The 26,949-nt window shown below is 38.0% G+C and overlaps 2 protein-coding genes across 2 annotated transcripts in view; one reads left to right on the top strand and one right to left on the bottom strand.

Annotated features, from left to right (window-relative positions):
* Nucleotides 1-4,365, bottom strand: part of LOC117304371 (glucokinase regulatory protein-like) — a 31,242-nt gene extending 26,877 nt beyond the window's left edge. The window contains exons 1-3 of the mRNA XM_033788777.1: nt 4,117-4,365; nt 1,207-1,343; nt 432-574 (exon numbers count right to left, since the gene is read on the bottom strand). Coding sequence (XP_033644668.1) covers nt 432-574; nt 1,207-1,306 — 243 coding nt within the window. The 5' untranslated portion in view covers nt 1,307-1,343; nt 4,117-4,365. The remainder of the gene's footprint in view (nt 1-431; nt 575-1,206; nt 1,344-4,116) is intronic.
* Nucleotides 4,366-4,634: 269 nt separating this feature from the next.
* Nucleotides 4,635-18,648, top strand: LOC117304372 (tyrosine-protein kinase SRK2-like). Its single transcript, XM_033788779.1, has 8 exons — nt 4,635-5,276; nt 7,191-7,312; nt 10,082-10,245; nt 13,794-13,962; nt 14,409-14,570; nt 15,282-15,460; nt 16,085-16,241; nt 16,784-18,648. The coding sequence occupies exons 1-8, from the start codon at nt 4,876-4,878 to the stop codon at nt 16,993-16,995; spliced, it is 1,566 nt and encodes a 521-aa protein (XP_033644670.1). The 5' UTR covers nt 4,635-4,875; the 3' UTR covers nt 16,996-18,648.
* The last annotated feature ends 8,301 nt before the right edge of the window (nt 18,649-26,949 follow it).

The following is a 26,949-nucleotide window of genomic DNA, read 5'->3' as shown; positions in this document are numbered from 1 at the left end:
AAATTTCATTAATCGCGATTATATCGAATATCGCGATATATTGTCGGCGATATATCGTGAATAAAATAAATCGATATCGCCCAAGCTTACTTGTTATTAGAAGAGCGCCCTCACAAGGCCGTGTGTAACAAGTAAATGTTGTATGCAGGCAGCCACAATTACATGGTGTCAGAAGTAAACTACAGTGAATAGATGGATAGCATCAAGCAACCAGATAGCCTTTGCCTGGAGGAAAATGTCTCCGAAAATTGGCGTAAGTGGAAACAACGATTTCATTTGTACATGACAGCCTCGGGGATGGCAGACAAACCGATGTATATCATATGCTGCACGTTGTTACACACGGCCTCGTGAGGGCGCTCTTCTAATAACAAGCCGTATAACAACAGACACAGCCCCTTATATAATTAATGGATGACTTTTAAACATACATGCTCTTTAACGATGTTAACTACTTCCTCAGAGATGCTCTGCAGTTTGAAAATCACTTCATTGCTGAAGGTACAGCAACCTTTGTAAGCATCCCATCCTTCGAAGATTTGGCTGTCACAACAGTAGAGAAGCTTAATCAAATCTGTAACAAAATATATTTTGAGGGTAAATAGAATTAGCTAGTGCAAAAAAGATTGTGTACAATTTTTCCTATTACATCAAATTTGAGCATTGTCCATAGACCCCACCTTGTAGAATGCGCAAAGCTTCTGTTACGATGAGGTAACGTGCGCATAATTACGCACCAAGAACAGCTGTCATGGCTGTTGTCCAATAATCTGCCGCCCTTTACCTCAGTGAGGGCGCTGTAGAGATTGTTATAGCATACATGTAACAAGGTGTCTATTGTATGCGAAATGTAGTCATCTGTCAAAATTCAACCCCCCCCCAAAAAAAAAAAAAAAAAATACATAAAAATAAAATAATAATAATAATAATAATATTTTTTTTAAATTAATAGACCAAAAGCAAATAAACAAACTTATTTCAGGGCCCGGCCTTGAAGGCAGGGGCACAGCAATTTTCTTCTGGTAAAGTGGCACTTCCATGAGGAAAATTTATTTGAACTTTGCAAAGGGCTACAGAGCAACAGCACCACAGTTCATTTTGAGGCCTGCTTGGGCTTTATTGGCCATGCAATTACATGTAACACTATTCAGTTCAGATGCACCCACTGTTTAAAATATCTGCTTTTAAAAAGTTCCTCTGACTTACCCTGTGAGTTACTGATATCAATGTTGAACGTGAGTTCATTGCTCGTTTCCGTTATTGGTCTGGTCTCTTCAAAGTCAAACATTGTTCCGCATGTTGTCATTTCAGACAGTTGTATAGAGGCAAGAACTGTAACAGAACTGGAGTACAAAGGAAACGTTTGAAAACTAAGCAAGTGTCATCAATAAAAGGAGCACTATTGGGAAAAGTTTCTGTATCCTGCCATCCCTTTTTTTTTATTCATTATGATATGAAATCGTATTTTATAACAAAATAAAAAACATTCCTTTTGTAAAAATACATGGAAAAAGTGGTGGCAGGATATGAAACTTTTTCCACCATTTGACGTAATTTTGCCATGTTCACCATTCATACCAAACTAACCATCATTGGTAAGAGAAAGGTCTGATCTGATTGGAGGGTTAGCGCGTACTTGAAGATAAAATAAAATAGAGTTGCTGATAATACTAGGCCCATGCAATCACTCCAAATTGGAGTTGAAATATAAGATCAGAAATGCATTATGTTTGTACACCTTAGAAAATGGTTAATTTAGCAAAAGTCATGATTAAATTTTATTCAAACAAAATAATAAACTAGTCTGCCAACAGAGGTCGCTCTTTGAATTGCAGAGCACTTCACTGTTAAAGGGAAGGTACACACTTGGTAATTACTCTCTCAAAACAAATATTAACTTTAAAACTGACTTGGCAGCGAGCATTGGAGAGCTGTTGATAGTATAAGACACATTGTGAGAAACGGCTCCCTCTGAAGTAGCATAGATTTTGAGAAAGAGGTAATTTCTCACTAAAATAAGACTTCTAGCCAGTAGTCTTTTATTCCTATGAAACGCACAAATTCGTCCAACCAGGGTGTTTTTTCTCTCGTCCAACCAGGGTGTTTTTTCTCTCACAACTTTCTTGCAACTTCGATGACCAATTTACCTCAAATTTTCACAGGCTTTCATATAAAAGTCAAACGACTGAGATGAAGCAAAAGGTTGATAAATGCCAATATTTTGGTCCTTTTGAGAAAAATAGTGAAGTTTGTTGTGGTTGCAGCCATCTTACGAATACAATTCCAAGCACAATTATAAAAGGGTTTGTGGTATAAAATAAGGGAATAAAAGGGTAGCGACGAGTTCTTACACGGCCGTTTAAAGCTGGCGGGGTCGAATTGCCGTGTGATAAAGGCCCGAGCCAAAGGTGAGGGCCTTTAGCTTACAGCAACGACCCTGCAAGAACGAGTCACTACTCTTTTATTCCCATTCATAAATGCCCTTTTGATAAAAAAACGTAAAAAAATACAATTACAGACACTTTGTGAAGAGTCTGTTGGGCATGGTTGCGCTTTGACTGTGACGTCACAAACAACGCAACCCCAACCCACGGGTACCGCGAAATTGACCCCAGTACGCATCAATTCAGCAAGGTGCGGGCACCACTTGACGTGAAAACAATGGCAGCGCCCATGCGATTTAAGCGCTATTATAGTATAGATTTACTAAGACACAATGGCTGTTCTGCCCCAACTTGATAATCGTTCCAACTATAGTTGGGACTGGTCCCAACTTGAGTGTTAAAGTTGGGGCGTCCCAACTATAGTTGGGACAGTAATGCAGGGTACCAGCGCGTTGCAGGGTACCAGGGTTGTTTTTTTGCTGCTGTGTGCTGGTTATGTGTGCAGTGTGGGCATGGTGGTAGACTGCTTCATGGTGTGAGCTAGTCTTGAAATCAAGTCGGTAATTGTTTAGCAGTGTAGTTTAAAGGACGGTACTTTTGTGGCTGGAGCGCGGCGGTGCGCAGTAGAAGGGTTTGTTGAGTGGGTAAATTAATTATTCTCAAGAAATTCTTAATATAGTTTTATGTTGAAAATTACAGTGTTACGCGTTTGAGCCTACTTGTACAAATAGAGATGAACTTGTGGGCATCAAACACTTAAACATGCCTAGGGGCCAAGACAATGAACAAGCTAAGTCAAGTTCTTTCTATAGTTGGGACTGGGGGTCCCAACTAGAGTAACGACTGTCCCAACTGTACCAATGACTGTTCCAACTAAAGTGGTGACCATCCCTACCAGATAAAATATTGTTAAATGAACTTGGTCTATCCCCACTGCAGTTGGGACAGTCATTACTACAGTTGGGACTGGGGGTCCCAACTAGAGTAACGACTGTCCCAACTGTACCAATGACTGTCCCAACTAAAGTGGTGACCATCCCTACCAGATAAAATATTGTTAAATAAACTTGGTCTATCCCCACTGCAGTTGGGACAGTCATTACTACAATGTACAGTTGGGACAGTCATTACTACAGTTGGGACAGTCATAACTACAGTTGGGACAGTCATTACTACAATTGGGACAGTCATTACTACAATGTACAGTTGGGACAGTCATTACTACAGTTGGGACAGTCATAACTACAGTTGGGACAGTCATTACTACAGTTGGGACAGTCATTAATACAGTTGGGACAGTCATTACTGCAGTTGGGACAGTCATTACTACAGTTGGGACTACAGTTGGACAACGTGTTCCTTTATTAAGTGTTGTGTAACACGGGCCCACACTGGAATGATGCAAAAATACTGATCTCGCTGTCGTGGAAGTTTGAGAGTTGCTTTTCACAGTTAGTTTTCTATTTCTACCCCCATTCATGCACTGTCTAACTCTAGATATAATTTACTAATTTGAGGAAAAAGTTTCCGTATGGCGCCACCACTTTTTTATTCGATATGAAATAATATAGTATCTAATTTACCTCAATGAGATATCCCTTTTTGTAAAAATGAGTGAAAAAGTGGTGGCGCCATACGGAAAGTTATCCAATTTGAGATATAAGCATTTAGCAGTTGTCAAAATGGCAGCAGGGTGATCGAAGGGGGAGGAATGAAATTTTGTCATTCTTGCCTATCATCACACTCTCACTCCAGTCTCAGCTCAGCTCAGCTCAATCGATCGACTCCCGGTTCTCATAAGCTCCATGATGTGCTATCTATGCAATTGCAAACACCAAGCATGCAAGAGTTTACAACAACATCAACAGTGACGTGTGCAGTGTAGTACAGTAGTAAGTAGTGGTTCTTTATTGCTCTCAGTTCTGCTGCTCAGTTTTGGAACTTAAAAGTTTATTTACTTTTTTTTATGCTTGGTGGTCATGTGCCAATCAGCTGATTTGATTCGTTTACATTTTGTTTCAACACATGCTTTTAGTGAACTGACCAATAGGATTTACCGTTAGAAACAGAGAGAGCTATAACCTTTTTAGCACACACCCAATAAGGTCATTGGTAAAGGGTGAATCGGGGTCATATACATCCGCAGGATGACGTCATGGTAGCAAACTATTCAGCAAGACTATTTTGTACAGCTTTTTTACAATTTTTTTTTAAAGTATTTGTTCTTGTATATGCTTTAAATGGGCCAATACAGTCGAAATTACAAAACGATGTTCCAATATGAGGAATTTCAAATCATAATTTGGAATTACTTTTCTATGACTCACACGAGCTAAATGGGCGTGGAGCGGCCAATGATTATCTCAACCTGCCAATCTTTACTTCCTTGTTCGATGTGGTTTCGGATATGATATCTTTCTCAGAGATTGTAGTTACAGATTTCCGTGTTTACATGCCTGCTTAGAAAGGAAACAGCTCCCAATTCCTCAACATGGGGAACTGCTGCCGCAGTAATCCGTCAAATGGGAGGAAATACAAGCCACAAAATGTCCACACAGACCGGGCCCGTGTTCCGAACTCCGGCCATCATCTTCAACAACACGACCAACAACCTCCCCAGCAGCCGCAGCTGCCGCATGGCGGAGTTGTCAGCGATGCGGTGTCTCGACAGCCCGTGCCCTCGCAATCTGGTGGCACAAACTTCAGACTATACATAGCCCTGTTTGACTATGATGCTAGAACCAATGAAGATTTAAGTTTTAGGAAAGGAGAAGAGCTTGAAGTACAAAACGATAGTGGGGACTGGTGGCTGGCTCGGTCGAGAACCACACAGAACGAGGGATACATTCCTTGCAATTATGTGGCTAAAGTGCAATCGTTGGAATCAGAGCCGTAAGTATCAATCAAAACTATAATATAAAATCGTAGTGGTGGTCTCTCAATCAACCATTACAAGTTATTAATAAACATCTGGTTTTGGTTGGATTGTCGTACACAATATTGTTGTCAGCTTGCAAAAAAAGAAAAAAACTACTTTGTTGACAAATTTATTTATTTTTATTGTTATAAACAAGTTGATAAAACATTATTGAGACGAAAACATAATTAGTTTATTATAAACAATAAACAATAACATTAAAATAATTCTAACAAATATATAATTTAAAAAAGGTTATTATGTAATAGTTGCGATGGATAACGTAACAGTTATCGCAATTAATTATTTAATTACTAATCAGAATACTATACTAAAACAATGAAGAAAAGAAACAAGAGATAGGATGAAAAAAATGGATATCCCAAACATTATTGTATGGTATGTAATGGTCAATCCTTCCTCGCTTAAAAGGTCAAAACAAGCAAGATATAAAAGACAATATTATTAAGTGGGTCAGGGGTCACAGAAGTCGAGTTGTAAAGACATGATACAAAATTAATCCACAACCACCACATGAACAGCTGCTTGCAAAGCGCGTTAGCTTAGTGCGCACAGTTAATGTATATTTATATAATATAACATCATTTTATTTAGAAAATTATTAATAATAAAAAAGACATAATTATAAATAATTTGTTAATTGAAAGAGACTACGACTACGAGCAGGGAGTTGGGGAGAGCTCGTTGCATAGCGGAGCTCCAAATAAACTTTGTCATTAAATACATTTGTAAACGTTCGCTCATTTGTAAATTCCGCACGGAAACATCAGAACCAAAGAAACAGAAGAGTTTCTACCCAAGACCATGTACAGTAAAAAGTACTATTTCTTACACAGTGAGTAAATAATGTGGGAAAATAACATTTAGAGTGTAATATTATTCACAACACTGTGTATTTAAAGTTAACTTCTGTTTTTTTTATATGTTATTTATAGGCCTTTATATTATTATTATCAACAACAATGGTGTTTAAATAATATTGATTTTGCAAAAGGGAAGTTAGTTTAGTGCCTGTCTTCCCTTTCTGGATTTGATGAGTGTATTTTTCAGTGGTTGTTTCTCATTTGATTAACCCTTTAGAACCACTAAAATCAGCATGTTTTAAATAATTCTGTTGGACGGAGGACTGCGGCGCTGTGCCAGTAAACTGATCGTATTTTGGTGTCGGGCAATATACCACCGTACTCAAGAGTTCAACGGTTTTGTACTGTTGAGCACTTGCGTTACAATGTACAATGTACTATGTTAGATTTTGTGGAGGGAGGAAATATTTTTGTAAAGCACTCTGGAGGAAGTATATAAACAAAACCAAAACAAACTAGTTGTGAAAAATTGTATGAATGAGTTTCCATTGGCCATTACATAAAAGTGTAAAAATATAAAGGGATATTTTGACCTATTGGGTAAAACAGTGCTTTCAGAGCACAATCTTTGTCATGTTTGGAAAGCCATGGGCAACTCGGAGTCTAATGGGACGAAGAACTTGAAGAACTTGTCGCTACCCTTTTATTCCCTTATTATTATTTTTTTTTTTTTTTTTGGGGGGGGGAGAATGGAGACAAGGTTTCTTAGCATACTCAGTTTACAAACTAGTGCAGTACAATTCTTCAGATTCTTTATAGTACCAACAGGATTGAATAAAATGCTTAATTTGTGGATATTGATGGGTTGGGGGCGTTTACAGTTTGACGGTTACCTAACAAACAGTTGGGAACGTGAACTTTTGCAATTAATCCATAATTATAGGGCTGGATAGCTCAGTTGGTAGAGCGCCGGCACGTTAATCCGGAGGTCGTTGGTTCGAATCCCACTCTAGTCAATTCTTTGTTCAAACCCAAAAATCAATTATTATAATTGTTTGTTTTCAGGTGGTACTTTCAAAATATAAAGCGAGTTGATGCAGAGAAGAAGTTACTCCTACCACAAAATGAGCACGGATCCTTCCTGATCCGAGAAAGTGAAAGCAGACGAGGAGATTTCTCGTTGTCATGTGAGTTTGACATTGTTTTCCCATAAAAACAATCTGGAGCCCAAGAGATGCTTTAAAGTAAAGGTAGAATGATTCACTAAAAACAATTTTCTGCTCAGTCAATGTGCAGGATACCACTCAAAAATTGTACTCATGTGATGTTTTTTGGCTGGCCATATTCTGGTAAGCATAAGTTTGTTGTGCTTAGCAACTATCTGTGCTTTTAAAGCAGCTCTATTAAATTGGGTTTAGGCTAAGTCAAGATACCACTAACATATTATGTGGCATGGTATTGTGGCTGGTAACTATATTCTGGTAAAAAGTACAATTTTGTTGTGCTTAGCAACTATCTGTGCTTTTAAAGCAGCTCTATTAAATTGGGTTTAGGCTAAGTCAAGATACCACTAACAAATTACGTGCCATGGTATTTTGGCTGGTAACCATATTCTGGTAAAAAGTATAATTTTGTTGTGCTTAGCAACTATCCGTGCTTTTAAAGTCAGCTCTATTAAATTAGGTTTAGGCTAAGTCAAGATGCCACTTACAAACTATGTGGCATGGTATTTTGGTTGGTAACCATATTCTGGTAAAAAGTATAATTTTGATGTGCTTAGCAACTATCTGTGCTTTTAAAGCAGCTCTGTTAAATTGGATTAAGGCCAAGTCAAGATACCACTAAAAAATTATGTGGCATGGTATTTTGTCTGGTAACCATATTCTGGTAAAAAGTATAATTTTGTTGTGCTTAGCAACTATCTGTGCTTAGTCAGCTCTATTAAATTAGGTTACGGCTAAGTCAACAAATTATGTGGCATGGTATTTTGGCTGGTAACTATATTCTGGTAACCTATAATTTTGTTGTGATCTACTACTTTTTTTTTTTTTTTTTTTAATTGAGCCCAGGCCTTCCTCTAGTTGACTTCCTGAATCAGAAGGAATTTTACATTAGATTAAACTCTTCTTGTTTGTTTGTTTGTTTGTTTGTTTGTTTGTTTGTTCAGGCCTGTGTGCGTCGTTTTTTAAAAGGGCAAGGGCACCAAGGCATTTTCTCATTGGTAAAGGGCATCATATGAGGAAATTTTAAATTTCTACCGGAGCATTTCAAGGGCACCAAGGCAATGATCAGGGCATGGAGGATATCGCCTTTGTTGCCTCCGTGAAGTATCAGGCCTGTTTGTTTGTTTGTTTGTTTGTTTGTTTATGATCATACTTGCCCCTTAAAGATGAAGGCGCAATGTTTTGATCACAGGTCAGGCGTGGAAGTAGATGCATTGATTACAAGTTGTAATACAACACAATAAATCATAAATAATACAATATTATTTTCTTTTAAAACTCATAATGATGTAAATTGTAGTTGTTTATGATGGATTTTCAATTGTAGTCACTGATACTTCCAAAAACAAAAAAAACTTGACGCAAATTGCTCCAGGGAAGAAGATGAAAAATCATTACTCAATCATGATGATCTGGGTCTACAAATGTACAGTAGTCCAGCATTCCGTACATTGCTGAACATTATGTAAACATGTGTCGGATGACCATCTTGTTGATGTTATGCAAGCAAAATCTTGTGTGTGTCTGTCTTTAGCTGTGCATAATACGTACTACAGTATGTACTTGTTCAATGTGTATCAAGTGGATTTCGTTCAGTTTCAAAGCCTTTTATGCTTCTTTGATTCAACCGTTGACAGGCTCTGGCTGTTCCGACCATTTAACGTGACCAGGGTGGCTCAGTTACAATGTAGGCTTGGTGTCAGCAAACAAGGCAGTTTTACAAACTAAACAAATTTTTTAAGAGAATATTTGTCACAGAAAAATCTTGAAGCATCTAGCCAAAAAAGCAATTCCAATAATGACGCTAAATTATGAAGACTTTGTTCTGTAAATAACATGTAGGCCTACTTGCTTTTAAAAAATATAAAAAGGCTATTTTGTTGAGAACATTTATTTTCCAGAGATGTACCTCTACGATTCAAACTGTTTCATTGTTACCAACCCACAGCTCCCAAAAGTTGTTTTGATCAGGAATTTACTTCAGAAACTTAATTTTATCAGGAATTTACTTCAGTAACTTATTTCTGATCGGGTCGCCATTACAATTCAAAACATTTCTAACAGAAAGTACTAACAGTTTAAGGGGGAATGTTGTCATAGTCATATAAAGCCTAGTGGTTGATGTGGAGCACATGTAACTATAAACTCTTGTGCTGTTATTGCATGCATGCGTGCTGGCTGCACGGCATGATCGACGGCACCCTTTAAGATGTGACGGCCAGGGCGCACGCGAGCATAAACTGGGTTAATCTTCATAATGTACATGTAATTCCAGTTTCGTGTACAGCTACAGGCCTGCTATGATCATGACGGCACATGGCAGGCAGATACATGATGTGGGAAAATAAGATTTCTGATTAATACGTTGGATGTAATTTAATAATAATAATGATAATAATAAGACTTGTAATGCGCAGGTATCCACCCTGCTGGGCGTTCAAGGCGCAGTAAAAATCAAAAACAAACAAAACAAAGAAAAACAGACACAACAAAATTAGTCCTTGAAAACCTGTGACGTAAGATAAGATTTGAGAAGAGATTTGAATGTTGTGGTATAAAGACAAGATCTAAGATTAAGTGGTAGAGAGTTCCAGATGCGTGGCGCAGCTGAAGAAGTTATAATTTGTTTTTCCTTTACACCTTCAAGAGCAAAGTTCAAGGCCTGTTAGTGTTACAGTTTTTCTAGATCTTAAAACTTCTAACTATGAAAATGATTTTTTATTTTTTACACAGTACGAGATGGTGACACCGTTAAACACTACAGAATAAGACAGCTGGACCAGGGCGGTTACTTTATTGCTAGACGCTCAACATTCAACACACTGTCGGACCTTTGCAAGCACTACACAGTGGAAGCGGATGGACTGTGTGTTAATCTCCGCAAACCCTGCGTCTTGGTATGTCAATCTGGGGAATTGGGAATTAATCGTTGAGAACCTTTACCGCCCAAACCGCTCAAGATTAGACCGAGTCCTGGTGCAATGGTAAAATGATCAATCCCACCCACAGCAATTGCCATGGTGCCCTTTGCTTTTGCTGTGGTGCCCTTTGCATAAATTCTAATACAAATTGAAATTTTCCTTGTAGTAGTGCCCCTTACCGGAGGAAAATTGCTGTGCCCCTACACGAACAGCATTCAAAACCTGTTTTACAAGGGGTACCATGTGTTGTGTTTACAAACCCTTAGACACGGCCCCTGTCTTTATCGGCAAGGATAAAGACAGATCCCTGCTGCTCTTATATTCAGTGATTCCATTGGACACAATGATATCATTGGATATATATATGCAGTGACAGAGCTTTCCATGCCCAAACAGTACACTGCTGTCATGTCCGCCATAGAATTTGACTGCGTATCTCTATGTGAAATAAGGGTAGGTCAAAGGTCAATCTACACGCCATATTCAATGCAGGTCTCTGACGTCAGATGTTCAGGCTAACAACCCTTTGCTAATCATGTATTGTGTACTTTCCCTAAAGCAACACTTGAGGGTACTTTATATACCTTCCGCTTGTTACGCGCCTAGCCTTGCGCCATGTTTTCATGGAACTTCAGTGATAAAGTTCATGGTCCAGTAATGCGCTTAATCTGTAGGATGTTTATCTTGACAAACACCACATAATTCACACTACCAGGGCCCAATTTCATAGAGCTGCTTAAGCACAAAATTCTGCTTTTAAACAAAATAATCAATGCTTAGTAAAATCAGAATACCGGCCAAGACTCCACTCAATTGTTATGCTAAGTAAACAACAGCTCAATACCAGTCACAAGCAATGTGGATGGTATTAAATGTTGGCCTGTAACATTTGTAACACAAGCGAGCTATTTTCATGCTCATAAGCACATTTTTTGCTTAAGCAGCTCTATGAAATTGGCCCCTTGGCCAGTTTCTTATAAAATACCATAGTGCTTTATCACAACTGGGGTGGGTTTCACAAAGAGTTATTTAAGACCAATCTTATCTTGAGTTAGAACTCGTCCTAACGTAGTACTAGCTACATGTATACGTTTTGAATATCTCTTAGGAATAGTCCTAAGTTAGCACTAGTCCTACAATGTAACTCTTTGTAAAATCAACACCAGATGGGTATATCCTAGTACATGTACTTTGTATTTTTTCCTGCAAGATATTCAAAGCCTTGTTTTAAAGTACATACATGTACAGTGTATGAGACCAGTATGTACAATGTACATTGTGAATTTTCCTTTACATTGTACGTGTAGCACATTTAATGATTTTACTGCAAAGTGGCACATGCAGCCGATCAAACCATGTTGTTACAGTCCGTCCCTGACCTTTCTTGATTGCAACCTCTCACAGAGCTGTGAGTTTTGCTATCCTCGGTGGGCAAAAAGTACATGCGACACTTACTGCAGAAAGAAAACCCATCAATTTATTATTTAATGCACTCACATGACTCATGCTAGATCAAATTACCCTTATCACAGATTCTCGATCAATTGTACCGCCCAAACAAAAGAAGTACACATATAAATCTTTATAAAAAGGGTTTGAAAATGCTACATACTGTAGATTCAAAAGGACAGATTTGTGCCTAGCCAGCCCACTTAGTTTGCGATATCCGAGGCCATCCATACAAAATGGTGATCATCAGTGTTTGCAAACAATTGAAAAGCCTGGACGTTGACCCATATTGTGAAGTTAAAACCATTTATATTTGATAACACAATACAGTGTCCGTGAACATCATGCTGTACATGTTGGTATGTGGAAGAAAGAACGAACCTGTCCTTTAAAAAATGTTGAGTGTAGTTCACTGAAATTTGTCTTTTTTGTACGTCCTGGATTGACACAAAACAAAACAGAAAGCCCTTATTCAATTCAGTTGCATTTTTAATCATGTAAAAAAATAAAAAGATGCTTCCTCAATGCAGGGGCCGATTTCACAAAGCAATACAATTCATCGCAAGACAATTTTTCAGTATCACCATAGTAATTTATATTGTGACATCACCATTTTCATAGCAACTATTGATTTGCAGTTACGATCAATCTTAGATCTTTATGAAATCGACCCAAGGCCTGATACTTAACAAACAAAGGTGATTGCATCCATGCCCCTTTGTTATTGCCTTGGTGCCTTTGAAATGCTATAGTAGAAATTACAATTTCCCAGTACATGCCATACATGCCATACACTGTATTGTAGTGTGCCCTTTACCAATGAGAAATGACCTTGGTGCCCTTGCCCTCTTAAAAAACGAAGCTCACCAGGCCTGTCAATGTCTACAGTACTTCCAACGATGATTGTTATAACCTCGGTAACAAACTGGGAAGTTTGATTGGTCGAGAACCAATTATGTGACGCGCAACAAAAACGCATGTTACATGGCTCGACGGGCCAGGTAACATGCAAAGTGATGTACTACTTAGTATTAATTGGCTACATCACTAAGAGGGCAGGGGAAAGAGTAATGCTATGGATTTCACTGGGAGACCAGATACATGTACCTCGCCAAACAAAACAAAAGTGACAGATATCACTAACCATGTCAGTCAAATTTGAAATGGGCAGGACACTATTAAGAGGGTTTCTCCAGAAGACGATCAGAGCATACTGATCGAAACGTCGAGTTGAAACCAACGGTTCTTTTCAGAGCCACCCCAACTCATTAGAGAAAGTAATTACATGGTGTTACCGCAAACCTTTCTATTGACCGTATTCAATATGACGTTACGCAGCTCAAATATCTGGTTTGCCCAAACAAGATGGCGACTTTTCATAGCAAAAAGGTGTTATTCAATACGGTCTATAAAAGGGTTTAGCAAGGATGACACAAAGACTGAATGAGTCATTTGTCAGAAGTATCGGTATGGAAAAACCAGCCAAAACAGACCATTACCGAACAGGAGTGAAGTTAGTTTTGTAAAGTTGAAATACCCAAATATATTTTCTTTTATATTGCCAACTTCCTTCTTGATAATTAACATCAAAAAGGGACTAAAATTAGCATTGAAATCAAATGTGCGGATGTAATTTCAATTTCAACAACTCCCCTCTAAATCGCTCTGTCATCTCTTGGTGTACAACGTACTTTTACAACTATTGAACCAAAGATGGTATCAACACGGGGTTTCAACAATAGTAAAGCATAAATTAGCATGAATACTCTAGTCCCTGATGTAAATTTAACATCTATTAGAGGGTGTATGTACTTTTTGTAGGACAAACAACACAAGGGCCACAGATTTACACTAAACTTACACAGTTCGAAGATAATGATAGTAGAAAGCTTCCCTGAAAATATTACGTGCTGAGGTGCTGTAGTTTTTGGGAAATGAGTAAAACAATGTCATGAAAATAATTTTTGTCAAAAACCAAAATGAATGTAACATAACGCATGTCGGCAAATGAGTCATGTGTTACTTGTCCGCATCACATAATAATACAAAATTATGATTGTTCTTAATATCACTAGGTGGAGAAGCCACAGACGGTGGGTCTTTCCTACAACACGGCCGACCAGTGGGAGATTCCAAGAAGCTCCTTACAGATGGTCAAGAGACTAGGTGGTGGTCAGTTTGGTGAAGTGTGGGAAGGATTATGGAACAATACCACCCCAGTAGCAATCAAGACGCTCAAACCAGGTTGGTTATAAAGGCTCGCCCATGGTCATGGTCACACTATATTTTGCCCCCCCCCCCCCCCCCCCCCCACTTTCGGTAAACAGTATTGTCCAAGGCCCACACTTCGTGTATCACAACTTCTATAAAATAACAAACCTGTAAAAATTTAGGCTCAATCGGTCATCGGAGTCGGGAGAAAATAACGGGAAAACCCACCCTTGTTTCCGCACGTTTCGATGTGCCATGACATGTGTTTAAAATAAATCCGTAATTCTCGATATCGAGAATTGATATTGTTTTAATGTTTTCTCAAAAAGTAAAGCATTTCATGGAAAAATATTTCAAGAGAAGTCTTTCACCATTACCTTCTGTATTTATAACCCTATAAGTTATTTGTAAATCTGTACCGAAATGGCTTTAACAGAAAGAAATAAAGAACCGAGTGTGTTTTCTATTCATCTCTCCAGGTACTATGAACAAAGAAGACTTCTTGAAGGAAGCCCAGATCATGAAGAAGCTGAGACATCCCAAACTGATTCAGCTTTATGCCGTCTGCACGGTGGAGGAACCAATGTACATCGTTACAGAACTCATGATCAATGGAGCCCTGCTGGACTATTTGCAGACACGTGAGTAATTACTGTCAGTCCCTGAAAGTCCTGCAGCCGATTTCACGAAACGCTAGGATTAATCCTATATCGAGTTAGGACGAGTAACCCGTCCTATTATAGGACGGGTTTGATGCATCCTAACGTCTATGGATACGGAAATTAACTTGTCATAAGCCTTAGGATTAATCCTAAGTTAGGAAGAGTTTGGTGAAATCGATGGCGGCACCGACAGAGTGTGCACAGCTCAATGAAAGAAAGCGTCAAATCATTCTAAAAATGAGACGGACGATGCATTAATAGAGGACACAATTGTCAAACCTGGGACTCAAACCCACCCTCTGCTGAACATAAAACACCAGAGCTTGAGTAATTTAAGTCCAGTGTGCTTGACCGCCCAGCCAGGACATGCCTAAATGTTACCGGGGGTTTCTGGGTCCTTCAAAGTCGGGGATGAGAATGTCTGCGTGATAGAAAAAGAATGCTGTATTTTCTTCAAATTAAATAAGTCATGCTCTTTGATCTACTTAGTGCTTTGGATACTGTTCCCAGGAGCTCCTTAGACAACTTTAATACCAGGTGTTACCAAAAGGTGCCATCATTTCTTTGTACCTTCTAAGATTTGGATTCCAGTTTCAGACTTTTTCATCAGCAATGACTCTCACCCCTTGTAAAGTCCGTCCTTTTTTAACTGAAAGTATTAAACCCAATGCATCTCACTCTCCACTACAGCTAAGGGTCGGTTGATGAAATTACCAGAGCTGATCGACATGGCAGCTCAGGTAGCGGCTGGCATGGCCTACCTGGAGAAGCAGAGTTACATCCACAGGGATCTAGCCGCCAGGAACGTCCTAGTAGGAGAGAGTAACATCTGCAAAGTCGCTGACTTTGGACTCGCTAGAATTATTAAAGTGAGTGTCAAAGAGCCCCAGCCCTGACTTTTTTTTATTTTTGTACGTTTTATTTTTATTTACAATACAATACAATAAAACTTTATTGTCCCTGCATGGGAAATTCCATGTTTTTTTGGGGGTTTTTTCAGGGGGGGGGAGGGGGTCACAAGATCAGCAGGGCTTGTAGCTTGACAAGACCAGAGTCACAATGGGAAGTGACCAGAATCTTAATGACAGCACCGTTTCAACATGGAAACTGTGTGGAGAGGAACAAAGAGAAAATTAATCTCTCCTGTCTTGTGGGAATGTACCCAGCTCAGAATTTCGGACTTAAAGCCAAAAATGGAACATAATTGTATGAAAATGAACCTGTAGGCTAAATTGAAAAACACAAGAATGTTGTAAACAAGTTTAAAATGCTGTTGCGCTATACAATAATTAAGTGTGTTCATTTTGGTTTTACTCATTTACACCGATGTGTGTTAGCACTGTACACTCAGTACCTTCCTGAGTTCTTTTGAAAAAATCACAACCATATTAATTTATTTTGGATTCGAACCCACGACCGTTCCAATTCTAGAGCAGTGTCATACAAAATACAATGTGTGGTTCTCATGCAATGTTTTGTTGTTTTAACTTCAGGATGACATTTATGAGTCGAGAGTAGGTGCCAAGTTTCCCATTAAGTGGACGGCGCCAGAGGCAGCCAACTACCTCGCATTCACCATCAAATCAGACGTCTGGTCCTTTGGAATTCTACTAACGGAAATTGTCACGTATGGAAGGATACCTTACGCAGGTAAAATTAGGGTTTTGTGTGGAATCTTCAAAAGTCTTAAAGGATTTGGGTACTTTTTGTAACACAAAACACAACGTCCACATAGACCCTTTAAATTGAACTATCCAAATATTAGGCTTTAAGAAGTATCAAAAAGGGTTCGTATCAGTTATTTGAGGTTATAACAAAAAATCGATGAAGCGTGTCATGATTTTACCTAACAGCTCGTAAAGAACCAAATTACGCTGCGTGTTAAAAATAACATTAAATGTGTGAGTGGGTCAAGCTGTTTTTCATCCGCTTTTCATTCATTTATTTTTGGTTGCAAGTTTTGTTAAGGCAGCCTTAAAAGTTTCTTAAGACATGTAAGAAGGTTCTTAAAAAGTTTTAAATTTGACTAGGTCAAGTGCAAAGACTGACCTATTTGTCATTATTTCTAACCATATGCATTTTATAACAAACGGTTACAAATGCTTTTCAAAAGACCAACTTGACCGATCCAAGGCAAAGTGTTCCTAACTTAAGTTAGTATTAACATGCCGACGTATTGGTTTATCTGACAGGCTACACGAACAAGCAAGTACTTGACATGGTGGAGAGTGGCTACCGCATGCCGAGTCCGCCAGGTTGCCCCCCGGAGCTCTACGAGATCATGCTAGAGTGCTGGAAATCCACCCCGCTAGACAGACCAACATTTGAAACACTCCAATGGAAACTAGAAGAGTTCTTCGTCAACACCGGCGACCAGTACAGGGAACCATCGAACATCATCTGATCATTTCCACTCGAGGTAGCTTCTTTTATTTGTGATGTTGTTGTGGGGGGCTGGATGAATATCAGATATAAAAGTTTTTTTAAAGTGAATGTGAATCTTTTTAAACTGTTGCGCACTGACAATGACGAGTGATTTTTAAACTGGGTCTATGAAATCACAAAAAGTGTATTTACGTCCCGTTCGAGGGAAGCCACAATATTGGTTGAGAGATTGAGTCCGTTGTTCTTATTGGCTCTGCTATGACGTCATCATCATGTTGGTTTGAAGGCCGTTGTCCAGTCTGATCTGGGTTGGCCAAAATTCCTAAACCCCGTCAGAAGACCTAAAGAACTTGCGCTCACCACACACACACATGCACAGTTCCACTGTTGGACCTCAACGATGGTAGCCACTGTGAGGGGTCTATTCTTAAGTAAATAAGTTTGGTAGGATTTGAAACTTTGCATGGTGGAAATACAATATGGAAAGGCTTGCGGTAACACCATGTAATGACTATCTCTAATGAGTTGGGGTGGTTCTGAAAAGAACCGTTGGTTTCAACTCTAAATAAGTTTTGTGTTGACACCATACTAAGAAATCTCTTTTTGTGAGTAGTGGTGGTTCTGAGAAGAGCCGGTTTCTGGCTCGACATTTCGATCAGTGTATTCTGACAAACTTCTAAAGTATACACAGTACCAATGTATAAAAATGTATTAAACAAAAAAAATGTACCACAGCTTCACATGACAATTTTCTGTGTAATCTAATCGGCAACAGGGCCCACTTTGTTAAAAGCCGGTTTAGGTGCGAACAATTTCCTTCTCACCGAAACATTCTGCTTACAAAAGCAATGGGTCGCCAGCTTGAAATTCCATGTCGTGTACATAATGGTGACTGGCCCATCCATTTTGATTTGCTTACATGAGATTTGAGTTGATCAAGTTGGTAAGCGATAATTTGTACTCTAAGGAAATTGAACCCTGGGCCGCTTTTGTAAAGATGCTCAGCGCACACACAACACACTGCTTAGCGAAAACGGCGTACCAGCCAAAATGCCATATCATTCACATTGTTGCAACTGGTAGTAGCCTCCCTATTATTGTGCCTCAAATAAGACTTTTATGCTTAAAACAGCTTTATAAAATGTTGCACCTTTAAAGCATGTGGCCAACATAAACACTTGCTTTACCAACTGTATTGGAAGTACACTGTACATGCTATATGACCTTAAGCTTATTAGAAGTGTATCTCATCCAGCCTGTAAAGTGTAAGCACAAAAAAGACACTAAGCACAGATGTACAGTATCTCACTATTGGCTTACGGACTCTACCAAAACTTTTAATGCAATTTGTAACTCATCAAGCCTGTACAGTGTAAGCACAAAAAAGACACTAAGCACAGACACTGACAGATGTACAGTATCTCACTATTGGCTTGCGAACTCTACCAAAACTTTCAACGCAATATGTAACAAACAGTTGGCGTCAATTAGATGACAGCATGCATCTATCACCAACTGCATGGTTATCAATTCAAGCATTTGGAACACACTCACATTAACATTGAATTAAATTTGGGTTATCAAAGCGAACAAACTTGAAAATATAGACGATGTGACCTCTGACGTCACACGAAAACCATTACATGATTCGCGCGCATACCGCCGGGCAAAACCTTTGTGTTTTGGCAGCCAGCTAGAAAGTGTACGCAATCTTACTTTGACTACGCAACTCAGTGCCCGGCGAAACATGACGTATGTAGTATTTTGTCAACAGAGGGCGATATGAATGTAAACAAAGGTCACATCGTCTATAACCAAAGAGGTTTAGAGGTTGCAGATATGTGACACTGCTCTAAAATCTGAAGTCTCTCATATACCAGTTGAATTCAATCAATAAAAGTAAGTTAGAATCTGGATTCTTACAAAAAATAATGACAACCTTCGCAATGCCATTGTTCTGTCAGCTTGTAAAACATGATCAATATCGAAATTGAATCTTTAATATTTACCAAGCTGCAGTGTGTTGTAATGTACAGTGCTTGCTACATCTGGTTTTTTTATTTGATTAATCATTCATTAAAGGGTTGGATTATTGCATAAAACAGTAAATTTTTATGGTAAATTTAATTTCTGTACCATATTTTAAGCTTTTTATCGCCATAATGGTATCACATTTGAGTATGCTGTCATATTGAGCAAGGTGGTGTTATTTTATGGAAAGTTTTCTTATATTTCTCTGCTAATTTATGACAATTAAAAAACAAATGTGTATGTACATGACATGAACAGCACAATGAACTCACTGTACGTGATGCAGATGTTTATTCACTTGCATAAAAAATGTAGAGCTAGAGTATCATGGCTTGTGAACCGGTCCTTTATCATTGAGGTCACTGGTGCGTAACAATGTATCGTGCATTGGTACTTAGATTTTATATAAATATGTGTCGATGTAAAAAGAAAAATTCCAGACAGGGTTTTCAGACGATGTTTTCACGGCCAAAGTGTTTTGGGGGCTATGCATATAAAGAAAGCATTGCAGAGGGATTTGATATTGTACAGCAATGGAGTATGGTATGTCTAGTAATGGGGATGTGTTTTGGCGAACCTAACTACCGTGGTTAGAATGCAGGACTTGCAATCACAAGGTTATAAAATGGGTTTGAATCCTACCAAGCTAACCACTGATTTCACAATGACTAGAATAAGTGTTGTCATCTAGCTATTGAACCACAATTTATTGACTTAAAGTGCAATTCATAATCATAGACGTTAAACCAATTATGGGGTTTTTTTTGAGAGAGATTGGCTTTTACCAGCTTTGCAGTCAGCAGCCCTACTGGTTTGTGCATGACCCAATTAAGTCCATTGTTTTTGAAAAGGAATTACATGGAGATAACAGGTGTGAGTTGTTAGATAAAAAGGATGTTTTTTTCTATAGCCTCTTTCTTTAATGCGTAATCGATGACTGAAGTTAAAATTATGTTTCTGTTCGGAGTCGCCAAAATACACCCCGAAAGGGGCTTGTATTACAAGAACAATCCCCATTAGAACACAACTCTTAAAGGCAGTGGACACTATTGGTAATTACTCAAAATCATTAATATTAGCATAAAACCTTTCTTGGTCATGTTGGTGACGAGTAATGGGGAGAGATTGATGGTATAAAACTTTGTGAGAAACTGCTCCCTCTGAAGTGCCATAGTTTTCAAGAAAGAAGTAATTTTCCACTAATTTGATTTCGAGATCTCAGATTTAGACTTTGAGGTCTCGAAATCAACGATCTAAAACCCTGTGGCAAGGGTGTTTTTTCTTTCATTATTATCTCGCAAATTCGATGACCGATTGAGCTCAAATTTCACAGGTTTGGTATTTTATGCATATGTTGAGATACAGCAAGTGAGAAGACTGGTCTTTGACAATTACCAATAGTGTCCAGTGTCTTTAAAGCACATACATTTTACTAAACTAGAATTTTTCTTTTAAGACCAGACATATTTTGTTTCTCATTTTAATATTGGGGTCGGGTAGTTTAGTAACCAAGGCATAAAGTACTACTGCATGATTTTTGTAACAAAATTATCTATTCTACCAATTCAGTCTTTGAAACCAAACTGTTTGTAATGCATGCATAACTGTACACAAATTTAAATTATTAAACGATGAAATATGTTGATTTTGGGGGTGAGGATATTCAACTATTTGTATATAAAGTGAAAGTCACCTTTTGTAACGATGTAATTTCATTTCAAGTTAAGAAGTTACGTCAAAGTCATTTTTTTTATAAATTTGTCAGGAATTATTGTTCTGTTAATTTTGTTGTGACGCAATGATTATCGGGTGATTCATTTAAAAAAAAAAAAAAAAATGGTGGTGTTTTATTTGTAGGTTTTCTCTTGCCAAAACAAAAAAACAAAACGATGAAAAGTGTCTGCCCAATACCACACATCAAGGCTCTTGAAGTTTCTAACAAGGAGCTTGGAAAAGTCGTATCGAACACAGGCTTTGATATTCTTTGCAAACACAGGCTTTGATACACAGGCTTCGAACACAGGCTTTGATATTCTTTGCAAACACAGGCTTTGATACACAGGCTTCGAACACAGGCTTTGATATTCTTTGCAAACACAGGCTTTGATACACAGGCTTCGAACACAGGCTTTGATATTCTTTGCAAACATGGGGAAAGAGTATGAGCAAAGATAACGAATAAAGGCAGTATATGACTTTTTAGAACAGTATGATAGTTTCCATTCTATAGAAATGTAGTTGTATACAATAAAACTAACCTGTGAAAACATTCCAAAAGGTGGTCGCATTTCTGAGATAGCGAATATATCCCTACAGGAAGAATAATCCTTATAGGAATACACCATTTGAGAAGCATTATCGCGATAATGCTTCTTATATCAAAGTTTTCGGGGATAAAAAGTGGTTATTTTTTCAATAAACGTAGTACTTGCATTATACTATCCAAAGCTTCTGAACTTTTTACCTTGCAGTTTCTATTGCCATTATTTTTCAGAGTCATCACCAAAACTCGTTACAAAATATTTGTACTCTACAAACAATTTTTTAAAGGAGTAGCATTTCAACATATTTGCTATCACAAAAAAACAAATGTTGTTTGTCACTCATGCATGCTGAGTTGTAGTTAATTTTTGTTTTTCTTTCTATTTTGAGTATGGGTACTTTCCATAAGGTTTATCGCGATTCAGAAACGCAATGCATTGTGGGAAGGAATATGGGGCGGTTTCTATGCAGTTTCTACGACTTGCGCAAACAACGCCTATACCTTTGTGTGGGTTCAACAGCGTCCTCTCTTGATATTTTGGTATTCGCGATAAACCTTATGACTATTTACCTTTATTTGAATTCAGACAGCAGTCTCAATTTAGACATATTTGTTTCTCCCCTGATAAAAAAAAAAATAGCTATTAAAAATCCTGCCGTTCGATCTACTTTTCTAGCATTAAGTATACTGTTCCCAAAAGCTAGTTTGAGTTGCAAACTTTGTGGCTTTCTTAAAGGTGGAATTTCTTTATTTCAACAAGTCTCCTAAAATCTTGACCCAAGGTTCAGACTTTTTTTGTCAGCACGGACTCTCACCCTGGCAGTGTGAAGGCTATGCAGACTAAATATTACATCGGTAATTATAACAGTTGATCATATCCGCATTCTGAAAGCTTTCTGGTGATAAAGTTCAGTACCAATTGCCCCAGAGAATGATTCCAGTTGGGAAATACTGTCAAAGTTGAGGAAATAGTATCTGCAGACCTACCCCCAAAACCTTTTTACAATTGTCTCAATCAAAGCAAGCCTGTTATGAATGTGCACACAAACCTTGAAAAAACAGAATCTTTTTTCATTGTTCTTATTTAGTTGTGACTTTGATGGCATTTGTTCACATGGTTCACATGGTTCACATTCTTTTTTTCTATTTTGAGTATGGGTTCTAAATTTTCTTTCCATGAGGTTTATCGCGATTCAGAAATTGTGGGAAGGAATATACGGTTTCTATGCAGTTTCTACTACTGCGCACGCAACACCTGTACCTTTGTGTGGGTTCAACAGCGCCCTCTCTTGATATTTTGGTATTCGCGATAAACTTATGACTATTTACCTTTATTTGAATTCAAATTGAATGATCATCCGCACTCTGATAAAAAAAAACCTTGGTCTTTCCACTGTGTATTCATTTTTTTGTGAGTTGGATTTTTAAAAGGTCACCCTGAATCAAGTTGCAATAAAATCCAGAGTTTAATCTAGAAATAATTGTTATTTGACAGGAAAAAAAAAATGTATTCAGTTTGACGATAATCAAGACGGAGTTTAACATTAAACAAATATATATTGTAGCTTAAAAATATGATGTGAACATTATTTTTACTCAGTTTTTAAACACTGGATGTATTATGTAGATATAAATGACACAACGATTTCATATTTTCTATTCTCTTTTTATTTAAGAAGTGCCAAAAATGTGTTTCAATTTGTTTCTTCAAGTCCTAGTCCAGTTACATTTACACAAAGCCATTTGTAAAGTTGATGTTGAATAGTGTTTGGTACCATGACTTCATTATGATTAGTTGCAAGTGAACACAGAAAGTAGGATTCCCACAACCAAAGACAGTAGTGGTTTTGGCAATTGTTGTCATGTTTGTATAGCAACCCCACGGGCCCAACAAGCACACAAACTTGCTAAGCACAGAACAGAAGTAATTTTCCACGAATTTCATTTCGAGACCTCAGATTTAGAATTTGAGGTCTCGAAAGCAAGCATCTGAAAGCACACAACTTTGTGGGACGAGGGTGTTTTCACTTTCAAAGTTATCTCGCCACTTCGATGACCAATTGAGCTCAAATTTTCACAGGTTTGTTATTCAATGCATATGTTGAGATACACCAAGTGAGAAGACTGGTCTTTGACACTTACCAATAGTGTCCACTTTCTTTAAGCATAAGCTGGGAGTGCTTAAGATTCAAATTCAAGAAGTAAATTGTGACTATAAGCAAGTCATTGTTTACATCATGGAGGCATCTAACTAGCAAATGGCTTAACCCTTCGACTTAAATTCGACATTATATACCAGGGCTTATTTGGGGTTAAGTTCCACAACACAGGGCTGGTAACATTTTTACAAGATCAGAATTGATTTTACAAGACCCGAGAATCAAAGTGAGAAACAACTTTTGACAAAGTTTAACATACTTGATTTGACCCAGCACTGAGGGAAGGTTTTTATCTTAGTCCTAAAGTTGAGCAACTTTGATACTGATAGAATTGAATGATATGTTCCAGGCCCAAAGTCAATACATCGGACAGGTAATATTATTCATTAAAAAAAAAAGACGGTCGGTCTTGTCCGATCATGAGTTTACTGGCCCAAAATCACTGGCCTTGTGTACAGTTCAAGCTCTGTACGGTATAATGATACAAGCATCATACGGATTTTAAAGTAGGATTTCACACCAGATATAAAAAGTTCTTGACAAGCATGCAACATATTTAATGCAGCTGAGAACGTTATTTTGCAAGGAATATTTTAAACTTTTTAATGGTATATCAACATTACTCAGAGCTACTGTGTCAATTTTTATACTGTAACTACATGTATTTGGAAATTAAAGTCTAGATAAATCAAAGGTTTAAAACAAAATTGAACTAGGGCCCACTGTCATACAGCTGCTTAACGGTAAGCAGCAAATTTTCGTGCTAACTGTAGCAGCCGTCGATTTCACCAAACTCTTCCTAACTTAGGATTAATCTTAGGACTTAGGACGGGTTCAGTTCCGTATTCAAATACGTAGGACGCACTGAACCCATCCTAAGTTAGGACGGGTTACTCATCCTAACTCGAGTTAGGATTCATCCTAGCGTTTCGTGAAATCGGCTGCAGAACAATTTGCATCAGCATAAGCGCATTTTACAGATTAGCAAGAAAATTAGGAGTCCATCTTGGGCGTTAAGCGTTGATTTGCATTGTTACATGATTCCTTTTCACTAAGCTTTGGACGCGGTAGCATTCCTTTTCTTTTGCTTATGGTTAGCAGCGCTATGAAATGGAAATCAAACAGTAAGCACAAAATCGTCTGTTTAGCAGTGCTTTGAAATTGGGCCCTGATAATTAGGAGTCCATCTTGCGTGTTAACCGTTGATTTTTATTGTTACATCATTCATTTTCATACAGTACGCACTGGACAGTAGCATTCCTTTTCATGTGCTTATGGTTGGCACTATGAAATGGAAATCGAACAGTAAGCACAAAATTGCCTGTTTAGCAGTGCTATGAAATTGGGCCCTGATAATGGGTGCGTTTGATTAGCTTCCCCTGGTTGAACCCGATCTTCCCCCGGTATATTCAAATAGCTTCGACGTTATTCCAGGGGCTCACCTCGGTCATCCCCAAGTGCCCTGCTTGTGGAACGGGTCACTTGAGGCTGGATCGAGGTGCATGACGTCACCACCAGAGGGTGAGTGATCGTGCGATAAGCTCTTGTCAGGGGCTCACTGGAATGAGCACCGCAGTGTCGACACAGGGAAGCTAATCGAACGCACCCAATATCTGTTGTAAAATGTTGAAGATGTGATGTGGTACACTGGTTGTAAAGGTTGTGGGTATTTAGAAAGCAGACGGAACAAATTACAAGACAAATCTCAAGTCGAAACATGAGATCATTCTCACGAGACAAAAAGTGACAAAAAGATACTTTGTTTCCAAAAATCTGTGTGTCCATCTAGAATGTGGGTATTTGAGTGTTCAGGCATTCATCCATCTGGTGTCCATGTTATATTGTGGCATGACATTTCTACAAAAGAGCCAAAGAGCCTGGACTTCCTGCAGGCATGACTTGTACACAGCCAATCGACTTTACACAGCCACTTTAATGAGCACTCTTTAAAGCTCAGTACTATACATACTGACAAGATGTTTTTTTTATTTTCTTTTTTTCTTGAAAATTAAGGACATTTCATAGCGGATGTATAGGATGGTATTCGTATTCATTGAAAGTAGTGATGTGTGTTTGGTCTTAAAGGCAGTGGACACTATTGGTAATTACTCAAAATAATTATTAGCATAAAACCTTTCTTGGTAACGAGTAATGGGGAGAGATTGACGGTATAAAACATTGGGAGAAACGGCTCCCTCTGAAGTGATGTAGTTTTCGAGAAAGAAGTAATTTTCCACGAATTTGATTTAGAGACCTCAGAATTAGATTTTGAGGTCTCGAAATCAAGCATCTGGAAGCACACAACTTCGTGTGACAAGGGTGTTTTTTTTATTCATTTATTATCTCACAACTTCGACGACCAATTGAGCTCAAATTTTCACAGGTTTGTTATTTTATGCATAATGTTGAGATACACCAAATGAGAAGACTGGTCTTTGACAATCACCAATAGTGTCCAGTGTCTTTAAAGGGGGCTCGAAAGTCGATTTCAGTTTTATGGTCCACTTATTTTCCAATTGATAGAGAGTCCTTATGAAAGTAGGAAATAAGGTTCAAGGTTCAAAATTCATTTTATTTTCCACAGTCTCAACAAATAAACTACTTTCATCACTAAAGAGCGATCAGTTTAAAGAATACAATACAGTATAGACTCCATAGCCTCACGTTAGAATGGTTTAAAAAGGGTATGTCACACCCTCGCCCTAAATTATCCAGAGACGTCACTTTTTAAATATATGTTCTGTACATTTTTGTATTTTTATTTTATTTCATTCCTGCTTTTTGTGGATATGCAATCAGAGCTGAATTTGACTCTGAAAAGGTTATCAAATTTAATGACATTTTCACAATGTTTTAGTTTAAGGTTTGTAGTTTTGTTTCCCACCCTTTGTAGGGACTCTATCTGTAGGGAAAGACTGTATCACAAATTTGAATTTGACCTTGAAGCTCATCTTTCAAAGAATTTATTGTTTTGTGTTATTGATTTTTTTAAATGTCTTTCCTAAGCTGCTTAAACTGTTGCCATTTTAAATGTACATGATAAATGTTTATTGCTGTAATGCTTTGTATACAAATTAATAATAATAATTGACACTGTTCACTGCAACATTTGTAAAAGGCTTTTTTTTTCAAGTAGAATTTGATGTATTTTATTTCTTTTTAAATGGTTGAGACCTAATAATGTAAAAAACAAACAATTAAAAACAATTGAATGTTCATCTGGTGTTCTTCGTGTGAATGTTTTGTTTAAATACGCAGCAGACAATGCCAAAATGGGAGACGGATGGATCTGAACCCCAGATAGACATTCCAACGCTTCCTCATACAAAATCACCTCATCCCTATGCAAGAAATAACTTACAAAAGAAACCCTGTTGATACTTCCATATATGGTCAATGACCTAGGGCAACGCCCCAAACTTGCGTTTCAGCTTCGTGTCAAATACAGAGCCCTCTTGTGACATTGTGAGACTTTGTTTGTTTAGATGATCTTCCCGTCAAGGGAACTCTGCAAACCCTC

This window comes from Asterias rubens, chromosome 21, assembly GCF_902459465.1.
Source record: "Asterias rubens chromosome 21, eAstRub1.3, whole genome shotgun sequence".
NCBI classification, from domain to species: Eukaryota; Metazoa; Echinodermata; class Asteroidea; order Forcipulatida; family Asteriidae; genus Asterias; species Asterias rubens.
This window is presented reverse-complemented; position numbering and strand designations above follow the sequence as displayed.

What these genes read in the sequence shown, in the direction of transcription:
- LOC117304372 (XM_033788779.1), top strand. Translation starts at nt 4,876, where the DNA reads ATGGGGAACTGCTGCCGCAGTAATCCGTCAAATGGGAGGAAATACAAG. An exon ending in AATCAAGACGCTCAAACCAG is followed by an intron (nt 13,963 to 14,408) that starts GTTGGTTATAAA and finishes TCATCTCTCCAG; the next exon opens with GTACTATGAACAAAGAAGAC. An exon ending in TGGAAGGATACCTTACGCAG is followed by an intron (nt 16,242 to 16,783) that starts GTAAAATTAGGG and finishes TTTATCTGACAG; the next exon opens with GCTACACGAACAAGCAAGTA.